Source organism: Haemaphysalis longicornis, unplaced genomic scaffold (genome assembly GCF_048455015.1).
Source record: "Haemaphysalis longicornis isolate Haplotype H1 unplaced genomic scaffold, Haemaphysalis longicornis Haplotype H1 scaffold_6, whole genome shotgun sequence".
NCBI classification, from domain to species: Eukaryota; Metazoa; Arthropoda; class Arachnida; order Ixodida; family Ixodidae; genus Haemaphysalis; species Haemaphysalis longicornis.
In genome coordinates, this window is record NW_027526407.1 from 114,308,781 (window position 1) to 114,321,312 (window position 12,532).

At 45.6% G+C, this 12,532-nt stretch overlaps 1 protein-coding gene across 1 annotated transcript in view; it reads right to left on the reverse strand.

The window, feature by feature from the left end:
• Positions 1-1,546: 1,546 nt before the first annotated feature.
• Positions 1,547-12,532, reverse strand: part of LOC144141900 (uncharacterized) — a 40,747-nt gene continuing 29,761 nt past the window's right edge. The window contains exons 10-12 of the mRNA XM_077673368.1: positions 8,387-8,513; positions 4,315-4,478; positions 1,547-1,974 (exon numbers count right to left, since the gene is read on the reverse strand). Of these exons, the coding sequence (XP_077529494.1) occupies positions 1,817-1,974; positions 4,315-4,478; positions 8,387-8,513 (449 nt within the window). The 3' untranslated portion in view covers positions 1,547-1,816. The remainder of the gene's footprint in view (positions 1,975-4,314; positions 4,479-8,386; positions 8,514-12,532) is intronic.

Below are 12,532 nucleotides of genomic sequence, written 5' to 3' on the forward strand. Positions count from 1 at the left end.
CAACAAACCTGTTGTGCGTATTGTTGATTGGCGCAAGGGCAACTTGGCGAAACAGTACTACATGCCGGGGTCTTATACTCTTCTGGGTATTGAGTACAAGTTCATTCTTCTTCAATGTTCAATTGTCAAAAAATAATTTAGGGGGCTGTTTTACTAAACGCAAAGGATTGGAGTAAAAGACGAACATGCTAAAAACTAGAGAGGATTACTGTGAATGCAGTTCAGAGTACTTTCATCACCCACGCGGTGATGAAAGCACTCTGAACAGGAGAGAGTTCAAAGGGAGTTCAGAGGGAGGGAGTTCAGTGGGAGTTCTGAAGTGGAGGGAGTTCAGAGTACTCTGAACTGGAGCACTCTCACTGGAGCGATTCGAAGGAATGAATATGCGCTATACGAAATGGTTTGTAAAAATCCGACATTAAACAAGTATTCTAAAACTTGATTACACGCAAACATAGATTTGTCTGCAAGAAAGTCTGCTGGGTGTATTGGTATGTCGAGAGAGAGAGAGAGAGAATAAACTTTATTTAAATCCAGAAAATGCTTGAGAGAGGTGTCCTCATTCCAGGATGCCTTGAGCTCGGGCCACGTCGACAGCCCTTTCGATAAGGGGCAGCCGATCTTCGAGGCCGGAGCTGGCCTTGGCTCTTTCCCAAAGCTCCGTGGAAAGGTGGATGTTAGGGAGGTCTAGGGTAGACTTAGCGCAGCCACCCACTTTGTGTCTGAGAGTCCCAGGCTCTCCACAGAAGCAGCAAAGTGGAGAAAAGTGTGTCCAGTCAAAGAGGTGAAGTCTGGTGGGATGTAAGAAGGAGTTGACCTGCAGGGCATGCAATAATCTTTCCTGATCCCTCGGTAGCGATTTTTGGGGTGAAGAGTATGTTTTACGGGAACACCTATAGTGCTGCATGATTTCGTAGTTGATGACAAGAGTTGGCCTGCGCTCGGGCTCGGCTTCGGATTCACCAGCACTGGCTCGGCGGGTCAAATCTTGAGCCATGAGGTTGGCGATCTTGTTGCCGGGGATTCCGCTGTGAGCTGGTGCCCATACAATCCTGACTGGTCTCGTTGGTGGTCTCTGATTGATTAGTCGAAGTGTTGTGACGTGCAAGCGACCGTTGGCGAAGTTGCGGCACGCCTGCTGGGAGTCTGAGATTATAACTTTGCCGTCGCATTGGCTAAGCGCAAGTGTTATCGCCGCTTCCTCGGCTTGGAGAGGGTTGTGTCCGGGGATTGAGATGCTGCACCTGTGCTGCTTATGTGGAGTGTGCAGAGCTCTGTAAAGTGAGTTTTTGTTTCCCTGTGGGTACAAGTCTACCACTTCCTGTACGCCCACAGTGCCATCTACCTACTGGCTCGCTTCGAACAATTCTTGTATTGTTTACAGCAACTCCTAAAAGAGTCCTGATCTTCGGCATCAGTAACCTAGGAGTAGAAATACGGGTTTTGGCACTGAAGACGTGGCTTCAAGCCACAGCATTCCAGAAATTTTCGCTAAGACCCGTTCCTTTTATTTTATGGTAAAACGTTCCCTTCGCTGAGTTCTATGCAATCCTTTCAAAAAGAGGGTGGTTTGATATTTTTTTAGGTCGCTTTAGGCATGCAGTGCGGCATATCAAAGCACTTAATTAACTTTCGGCATCACACTGCACTTCCTTGCATTGTACCTATTTGAGAACGAAATATCACATCTGGGAGAAGCCTGCGTCTGTAAGCATCGTGTTCTGTGCATTCAGCAAAGATGGAACTAAATTGAAACTAGGACTTTTGTATAGGATAAGGCAAAAATTGTTATTTACACAAATTTACATAAGTACAATCAGTTTTTCAACCGTCGCGCTTCCACGAGGAGATCGTCAAGACCGCTGTCTTCATGCCCTGGAGTGCAAAGCATTCTATCCTGGACTTCACGGTATCTCTCCAGCAGTGCCACATCATGCTCCAGAATCTTCTCCTCTACAGCTGAGATGTAGGCCCCTGTAGAGAAAGCCGCACAGGAAGGTGCTTTGACCACTAAGGTTCACAGGACATGATTACACAAATTCATAGAATAAGCTCAGATTTTACGCCTCTTACAAGACGGAGTGCATTTGTAATGTGTGCCAGTTGTGCACTTAGAGTTTATTTGTGACTAAGCTATGTACGCCCCAGAAAATGCAGTCTTTGCCAAAATTTTCTAGGCCATAGCAAAAGGCATAGGCCACAAAAATTTCTGAGTACAGCCTTACTTCTTGAGCGAGGCTGAAACGTCTTATGCCAGGAAGCTGGAGAAAATGGCCGTCTTTCTTAGTCTCATCAAGTATTCTGGAACATTACAGTCTGTTGAATGCTAAGCACTGGCCTTGAATTCTTCCTAACCCATAAACCTAAGGAGAGGCATAGAAAATTTTGACAAAGACTGTATACACAGCATACCCTCATTATAAAGAAACTCTTGTGAAAGAAAGGGGCTTTGTAATAAGTGATGCTTTGTTAAAAGCAGAAGTAATTTGGTGATAATGAACTGCAGTGAGGACTACGAAGCACTTGAAATAAAGTGATTCGGCTACAATAAGGGTTTACTGTGTGTGAGTAGCATGTTCACAAAAAAGGGTTGACTAGGCCTTAGTCAAACGGTTCACCAAGCGAATAATTATAATCTGTCAAGGAATGAATTGCTTCCAATCAACTAATGCCGTAAAAACCTGCATATAAGTGAACCTTTGTTCCAGAAATTATCTTAAATTTCTGCCTTGTACTGCCGTTGAGCCCACTTATAACGGCTGCAGTTATTACAAATACTTAGTTATAACAAACAAACGTGGCACCGTAGTTTTCTGGTCTACACCAAAGTTTCAGCCAAAAAGTGGGCCAGGTGTTTTGCTTTCGTTATTTCTGCATCGTAACCATAATCATCTAGCTTACATGAGGTGCCACTAAGCGATGGCACTGGTTTCCCCGCATCATGTGCAAACTTAAATGAGTGCACTCATCAGCAGCGTACAGGCTAGGCTCTGTGTGAAGACCCTGCTTTTGGGACATCACATTTTTATAACAGAGCTGCTACAGGCAAATTCTCCCGTATTTTTTGTGAGCATCACCAAAGCTTCAACTGTTTCCCAATACGTCCATTATATTCGTGAAGTTTGTGATAAGACTGCTCTCATTGTTATCGGAACAGAACAGTCTTTGTAATGAACCAAGCTTGTATTTTGCTTTTTAAGCCCCCCTTAAAAGGGGGACGTGGCAAGTAAAACGACTTTTTTTCATTTAGGAACCAAATTGAATCAAATTAGGAGCATTTATGTAGCTAACCATTCTAACAACACAACTGAATTTGGTTTAAGGATACCTTCTATACTTTTTGGGTTCAAGACTAATTGCCTGAAACTTGCATTCAGCTAATGAACTAATCAGGCAAGAAGTCAACAAGACCTTTACGTCAGTGTGATAAGAAATGTCTATTCTGTGCAAGGAAGCTAAGAGATTATTGCATTATCTGGTAACTCAAAAGGTATAGTAGATAATTTAAACTAATTTACGTTTTGTTATTAGGTTAGTTAACTACAGAATTTCTCCTAATTTGACTAAATTTGGCCCATAAATAACAAAAATAGTAGTTTTACTTGTCACATCCCCCGTTTAGGGGAACATGGCTCTTAAAGCAATTTCTTTTAATTTTCAAGCAAACTCCGCGAAACTTGTCAGACTTGGTGCTTTTTTTTGCATTGATTTCAAATATGCCGTTATGAGTCAGTCAATTAGTTCCCAAGATAATTAAAGGCTATTAGCCATTTTTGGAGGAACAATAGACAAAACAGTGTTAGTCATAGGACTGTAATCTTCCCATTTCTCAATACTATGAACCCTGCTGAATGCAATAAGAGAATCAGTTTATTGATGCACTGCTTGGAACTAATTTTACAGCTCATTAAACTTTGGTGTTTGAAATGGGCATTAGAAATGATTCCTTGCCACTGGTGCCACCAAAGTTTGTTGAGCTGTAAAATTAGTCCTAAGTGGTGCATCAATAAAGTGTTTCTCGTATTGCATTCACCATGGTTCATAGTATTGAGAAATACAAAGATTACAGTTTCATGATTAACACTGTACTGTCTATTGTTCGTCTAAAATTGGCTAATTATCTCTTATTATCGGTGGAACTAATTGACTGGCTCAAAAATAATGGCATATTTGAAATCAGTGGGAAAAAAACAGCAAGTTTGATAAGTTTCACAGAGTTTACTTGAAAATTAAAAGAAATTGCTTTAAGACCAGCGTCCCCCCTTCATTATCACGCCATGCTGCCAAAAGCTACTCACTGAACCGAAAGCTTACCTGCGTTGCCAGTGGTCTCGCCAATTGCCTGCAAGAAGGCAGCCTTGAGCAGCCACACGTCCCCAGAGCCCCTCAGGAGCCGTGGTGAGAAGTGGTAGGGCAGCCAGTAGCCAAAGCGCTCTTGCCACAGACGGCTGCCACAAGTGGCCACCGCTGCATCGTCACTGCGCACGCGGGAAAGTTCACCCAGCTTTAGGTTCCCCGCCAAAGCTCACGTGTTGTAATTTCGAAGCTTGACGGCAAAAGCATGCACACACGAACGCACACACAGACCGATGCATTGGCCGTTCAAATGAAGTACAGTGCAACCCCGCTGATACGTTCCCTGGACTTACAACGACCCGCTTCTTATGACGGATCACCACAGTCCCGGCAAACTGCCATTAGAAGCAATGCATTCAAAACCCAAATGATATGATACTCGGGTGCATGCGGTCTGCTTCATGCGATGGACCCTGGTGCGGAAAAACCGGCGTTTTTCTCATCTTTTACACCGCTTCGCCATCGGAGCATTTCTTAGTCGCACGCTGTCGCGCTTCGGCGTCAGCGCCGTCCACACGCTCACTGCGCATGCGCGTCGCGTCGAGGCGCAGGTGCGCGTCTCTCCCCCGTACCCTCCTCACTCTCAACAACAGGTGCGGTGGTGCGGGGGGAGCGCGTCTGTGCGCGCATGCGTCGTAGCTACCCGTGCACTGCGTCGCGCTCAACAGTAACAGCGGCAGGGCGTGTACACGTGATAACGGCGTGGTGGGTGCGTGGAAAGTTCGCGCGCTTGTGTACGGAGGTGTGCGCATGCGCGTCTCTCCCCCCGTACTCCTCTCCCTCGAATGCAGGTGGTGTGTATATAAGCGGCGGAGCGCGCGTTCGGAATTCAGTCAAGGGCGTCTTTGCTTGGCTTTCGCTTGACTTGACGCTTTGCTTGATGGTACCAAACAATAAAGACAGACTTTAACTTTACACTCCTTGCCTTCGCTTCTCCTTCATTCATTAAATAAGAATAATAAAGACGAAATAACAATTAAGCATTCCCGAACCATACCCAATTACGCAACATTCATGCAATACCCCCACCACTCTGCGACACATTTACTCGAGTTCTCCCCGTGGGAAGATGCGGGCGGGTTTTTTTTATTCTCAAGTCCTGCTTGATGCTGCTTGATGTGTGAAGGTCCACTGGTGGGCTGGACCACTTGCTGAGCAGACGCAGGCAAGCAGGCAGGTACTCGCAAGTGGAAGTTAAACTTAGACAGCTTCACGTTGGAGCAGTACGCCAACGCGCCAACCGTGAGAAGTCGAAGTTCAGGTGGCAGGTGGACCGTGAATTTGAAGCTCCCGTCGAGGCGCCGACGAACGCGAAAACACATACTATGCAACCCCACGGCGATGACCGAACAGCAGCTGTCCCCGCCCGCTCGATCCAAGTTTCATCTTTTCACGACGCCCTCTCTCCCAGTATCTCTGCTCTCTGCTTATCAGTGTTTTTCAAAGCCGCATTGTCACTCCACTCCTTTCTTTGCTAGGGTGCCTCAATTCAAACGCGTCCACCGCTAAGGGTGAAGACACGTATATGTTGGCACTGCAATTTTGGGTCACTCCCTGGCTGCCGCAGTAAGTCACTGTAGCAAGACCGCACTATAATTTTTGATACAACACGGTTTACTCATGAAGTTTGAATCATCTTATCTATTTCGCATTGCTGGGTCTTGTAGGAAACGAAAACAACGATGCGTTGAGCACTTTGACCCAATAGCGACAGCACGGAACCATTCAAAGGGTGCCTCCTCCTTGTACAGGAATGCCATTTTTCTTCCATCTCCGCCTTGTGCTATCGTTCGTTTTGCTTGGCCTGGGCAGTTTTACACTCGCCCTTTCCCCTCTCAATTTGCTCGACCACGTCGGCCTTATCTCCACTTAGTGCTCGGCTGGCAGGCTCGCTCGGTCGCCATGGAGGGGAAGGGGGCACAACATAGGTGTTTCTTTTTTCTCGTTTTTTAACTTGGGAGTTTAGCTAAATGTTTGCAAATCCCGCGAGAACGCACTAAATATACTAGTTGAAAAGGCCATGAAGACAAAATACAAGTTTGTTTTATTCGAAAGATTTCGTGTTCTACAGTGCTCCCAGCGCTTGTCCGGAAGCAAACGACGCTTTATTCACTGCGAAATTAATCAGTTTAAGCTAAAATTTTGATTCTAATGCCACAACGTATGTTTTCATGACGCTTGCAATGACATCATAAGAACAGGTCTTTCGGCTAAACTTGGTGTGGAGCGGAGACTTGCTTACCGTTAGTCAACCGAGATGGCGCCACCACACCACAGTCGGCCGTTTGAAGAACTCCTTTGCTTTGTTTGTGACCGTATTGAAACCTGGCTTGTTTTTGTCCATGGAGAAATTAATTATTTCGTGAAACATGGTGCTCGCTCAACAAATACGGTCAAAAACTTGCGTCAGTCGGCTAGTGTCGTCTGAGACAACCCCAAAGCTCCGCAGTGCTGCGCATCTAAACAAAGCACAGTGCGCGCAGTAGCAACAGCAGTACGCATCGGTACTTCTATGTTTACGTGTGCTTTCGTAACTTCCACTGTTTGTCCCACCATTCTTACGGCTTTAAAAAGAATGTGCCCTAAATTTAAGTGCAAATAGCTCGTTCGGCAAGCTTATAAGCTCTGCCAAATTTGCGTTTGCTTTTGCCGGCCTCCGCCAATCGCAGAACTGGCTCGTATGACATCATAGGTTCTGCTGCGGGAAATGAGCTAGTGAATCGCATGACCGTTCCCTTTTTTCCTAATGACGTAGCTTATTTGAGCGAAGTTTACGTTAAAAGTGGTGTCAGTATGATTCTAATGAGGCAATCTTTTGAATGAACCAAACTTGCACTTTGTCTTCATGACCTCTTTAAATTTCTTAGCACACCTGCTGCATGAAACTGTGTACAAGGATTTACCCATACCCTGGTCGGCCGACAACCCGGTTATACGATGCTTTCTCACGGTGCCTTGAAAGTGGTATGATTGGGGTTGCACAGTATTAAAAGAAAACTGATTAGGCAGTAGAGGGTCCCCAGCCACATTCGCTCGATTCCATCTATGACGTCACAGAATCCTGTTTGCGCAGCTGGCGGCCATCGACCACAACCACCATGAAGAAACATGACTGGGCCAAAGTAGTGGGGCCTGTAGGTGTGCCGGAACATACCACTCGAACGCTAATCTGCCATTAACACATTGATAACCATCTTTTCATTGCTGGCCTTTACTGCATCACTCCTGCCCATATTACCTCACTGTAGGCTGAAATTCAGAAATTCTCCCCATTTCTTGCATTTTTTTCAAGTTAACCCTTTGACGGTCGAATTGTTTTACCAAATACGACCCCCAGGTTCGATTTTTGTTATTGCTGATTAAAATTCTTCGGATGACTCTACTTCGAGAAAAAATTATCGTAACTTTTTTAGGGTGACCATAAAGTGACAAAAAAATCGTTTGTGTTGTTACATACACGTGGTTTATTCATGAGGAACACAAGAAAATTTCTAAATAAAAATGAGAGAGTAACAAGCCGGCACCTTTTGAGTAGATCGAAATCAGATAGACACCAGTTTCGCGGGCGCAAAAAGCGGGAAGTGCCCGGAAGATGATACCGAAACATGCTGCACCCGCGCGGGCGCACGGCCAGATGCGTGAGCGTTAGACGACGCACCGCCGAAGTAAGTCATAAAAAAATTAAAAAAAAGAGCCATCGGCGCAAGAAAATAATTTGACGTATTTCTGCAGTGTGGCAGCAGATGCCAAGCGAGAGAAGGTTGGTGAAAAAGGCGCGCTTTTTAACCATACAAGCGATGACGTACATATACGTTATTGACCATTTTGAAGGTGTTTGCAGAGGACGTATATGTACATCCGTGACCTTGAAAAGGTTAAAAAAGACATCATTTGTGACTGCAGCAGAGCTGAGGGAGTGGCCAAAGGCTAGTTTTGTCAAAATTTAACAAACCTGTACTTCATCTTCCCGGCGGCCCCTTTAATTAAAGCCATGCAAAGCTAGTGCGGGTAACTGAACGCGTCTCCCCACCTCTTGGCGCTGCATGCTGCGATGCGGCAAAGCGTCCTCCAGGCCTCTGCGCTGTCCTGGTTGTCGGGACAGTCCACAAAGTCGGCCAGAAGCCTGAGGCATTCCGCCACACCTTCCGCCCCTGGCTCTGCAGGCAGAAATAAAAACAACGGGCAGTGCTTGGACTAAACTACAAGGCAGCATCTCAAAGCCACAGGTGCGATGCTTCGAAACGGCTTCACCCAACTTGCTGTGATTCAGATCACTTACAAAGGAACTCACTAAGACACACTGGATGAGTGGATATTGTGGCAACACACCAACCTTGTTCAAGTCTTATTTCATTTGCATGGCAACCGCTAAGGCACATTAGTTGAAGGGAGCAGAACACTCGGGGATAGGGCAACGAAGGCTTTACAGAACAGACACTTCTAGCAGCAAAACCTCATTGCATCCCAGATTTCCCATTTATTGCACCGAATGAAACAGTTGGGGTAAACAGGGCCCTGCCACACTAGAAGGTGACTGCTTCCTTTCCACTTTGCTCTGGGACATAATAAAACACCGTGGTTGCTATCTGCGTACATTTCAAAGATGTTATGACAGAATGAAGTAGCCCATGGTTTCTCAAAGTGGGTTCCGCGGAACCTAGGGGTTCCGCAGGCCCCTCCTCAGGGTTCCGCGAGGCACTGATAAATTTTCCCTGGTTCCGCAGTCGCAAAGTCTTATATGGTGAATTTGAGGTGCGATCGATCTAAGGAACCTCCATTACTCACGCCCGAGTGTCAGTAAGCACATCTCGGCGCATAACAGAAACGCGCGAGCTGCGCAATAAATCTCGCCAGCAGCTTGTAGCCAGCCAGACTCCGGAAACGGGCCACGTGGTTAAACTATTGCACTTGAATCTCGGTCTTATATTACCCCCATACGCATTTCTCCTGTTTGGAGATAGGTGCCGCTAGCGTACGCATTCGTGTAAAGTCGACGGGAAAAAAACGATACCCTTGCTTGCTTTTGAATTTATTGCACGTTAATGTAGCATGAACGGAATGAAAACTGGCGGGAGGGGAGGGGGGGGGGGGGGGGGGGGGGGGTTCCTTGGCACTTAACGGAACTTAGCAGGGTTCACTGGGACCAAAATGCTTGAGAACCCCTGGAGTAGCCAATGGCCTGCTGTGGTGAACAATAATAAACGCCTTCATTTGCTCCCTTTGTGAAAGCAGCAGCACTGCCCTCCGGAGGAAGTGTGGAAATTTGGGTAACCGTGAAAAAATACCTAAGGGGAAACTTACAGCAAGCACAATGAACCAGATTCTCATTGTTCCACCTGAAATTTATAGATGGCAGCCTTTTACATAACGTGGCCACTTCTTTCCCTATTCGTTTGAAATTGCTAAGCTTACGCCAGCACCCACTTCTGGATGTTTAAGCCGTTTGTGGGAAGTGGTGAACCACACACATTCAAGTCATAAATCAGCATACAAAAAAAAAAAAAAAGATCTACCTTGTCTACTGCTTTGCCTGGTATTTTGCTTAAAGGCCAGAATACTCATTTTAACCACGCGTGTTTTGTTGCAGACGTTACGGAGGTTACACAGCCATTCAGAGGAGTCAGTCAGAAAAAAGGTTGAGACACAACAAAAAGCCAGCCTATGTTGCTTTTACTTTGTTGCGTTACCTTGGAAACGATCAAAAAGAAAATCACGGCAATCAAAAAGTTGAAAACCCTACAACCATCTGCTTGTGATATGTTCACCCCGGCTGCTTTCATGTGTTCTCTTGGAGAGATGGGCTTCTGTCCTCATCAACCACCCAGTTCCGCCACTGTTCCTTTTCTCAGCACATAAAACCCAAAACTGAAATTGGCCCCATCCCCTTAGATATGTCTTTGGATGATGCAACTGAAGTCCTTCACTTAAACAGACAGTGGGCCACTCACCACCTGTAACCCTATTGTTTCTCTCTGGAATAGTGTGAAAATGGCTCGAAACTTGTTTTTGAGTTCACAGTTTACTGCAGAAGGCCCAATACAACACAGGGGTGGTACCAAGCTAACCAGCCAACGAAAGCCAGTTCTCATTCTACAGCCAAGACAAGCCTATAAGCGGCATGTAGTAAATGTCAAAAGCCAATTACTCTGCATATTGTGACAGCCAAAGCGACACACAAAGCAAGACTAGTTGCCATAACAAAGTGCTGTACATTCAAATGAAATGCGAACCGGAATACACAAATAGCGCGATTTCTTTCCATGCAAGTCAAAATGACGCGTGGCTTAGTCACAGTAATAGAGTAGAAAAATATGGCTTTCCAAATATACAACTATGTACTATTGTGCCCTTATTCTGGTTCATAACTTTGTGTTCTAATGATGAACATTGTGCAACCGGATAAGCGAAAGCACATCTCTGCTTGGGACTTCTGTTTTGTCGATTGGATGGGTCTCAAAGTGGCCCTAGGAAATTTGATAGTGGAGAGGGGGGGGGGAGGCATGTTACACATAAACTGAGGTAATTGAGAAGCGCCTAGTTTTCTTGATTGAAATAGTGCTACCCGAAAGTATTCAACACTCAATATTCACAAACAGTTCACGATCAAGTTCGCAACTTTGTTGCCGAGTCCAGCAAGTTGGCACCTGATTAAGGCTACCCCGCAATCATCATCATCATCACAGCTGCGAAAATGGAGCAGTCAACTAACTGTGGAAAAATGGAACCGCAGATAAAACTGTCGGTCTCATGCTTCGTACTCGAAACATGCAAACCTGCATAGATGCCCCAGTTGAAAATTAGCCAACTTGAAAATTTGCACTTTAGCAAACACCACAAACAAACCTTTGCGGTCGACTGCGCTATTTTGAAAGCTAACCCATCTGCTATTGGAGGCACTTGTTATTTGCAAGTGCATTTCGCTACATCAATGCCCCCCCCCCCCCCCCCCCCCCCCTCCTTTCCTTTCAAAATTCGCGCTAAGTTCAGGTCAGATAATAACATGTGAGACTTTAAACAACGATGAAGCACTACAAATCTAAAAAAGGCTGAGTACGTAACTACATAACGAGTCAGCCAAACACTACCTGTATCATTAGGCGGCACTTAGAGGTTGTGAACACTCAAGACTTTAAATAAGGAGTGAAATGTGTTTGCTACTCAATTCACTATACAAGGGGAAGGTTAAGGAGGCATTCTTTATCGGTTCAAAACGACGACCAAATCCAAGCAATGATTACTAAAAGCATACGCTCAGCCTGGCAAGCGTTTAGAACTGAGAGGGGCCGTGAAGAGGAAACACAAATCTGGATCATTAAAAACACTGCTCTGTCGCCCACAGCAATGATAGAAATTTCATTGTGACCCTCAAGCAAAGATACGAGGTTTTAAGAAAAAAACATTAGAAGCAGTGGCGAGACCCCCGCCACTTTCCATCGAAGTATCTACGACATCACAAAGCCTTGTGTGCGAGATGAAGTGGCCACCGATCCAAGCCCCCCACCCGCACAAAAAGAATGACTGGGCAATTGTAGTGGGACCTCTAGATCTGCTTGATCGTCTCACTCGAATGCTAATGTAGAGTTAACACGGTGGTAACTACATAACTACGTCTTCGCTGCTGGCCCTTATTACCGTATTTTCTTGCGTAATGGACGCACTCGCATAATGAACGCACCCCCAACTTTATATGTCAAAATTAGGTTTCTGTTTTCCCCCGTGTAATAAACGCACCAACCAACATTCCAACCCAGAGGTCCCACGAAAGGTCGTACTGGAGCTTTCCAACTGTACTCGCTCCCTCTGATGATGATCGCGCATGAAACCCAGAGTTATCTCTCGGAGTAAAAACGAACAAACACTACGGCGCGGCGTCGTTGGACAGCTATCACAACGACGCTCAGTCGGTGCAGTCAGCTGAGCGTCTCAGCCCTACTTTCTTTCGGGATAGCTTTATTACTTGCTTGCTCTTATGTTCGTCTTCCACTTTTCAGTCGGCGATGGGTCGAAATGTCAGTTACACGGCCAGTTTTAGGTTAAAGGTTATGGAGTACGAAGTGAAATCTTGAAAAACGACGACTAGCGTAGTTCAACAAAAACGCTGCATGTTTGCCAATTGTGTACGCGTGTATTTACTGCGAGAGGTAGCTTATATCGTGGATTACTTTGTTTCGCTGTG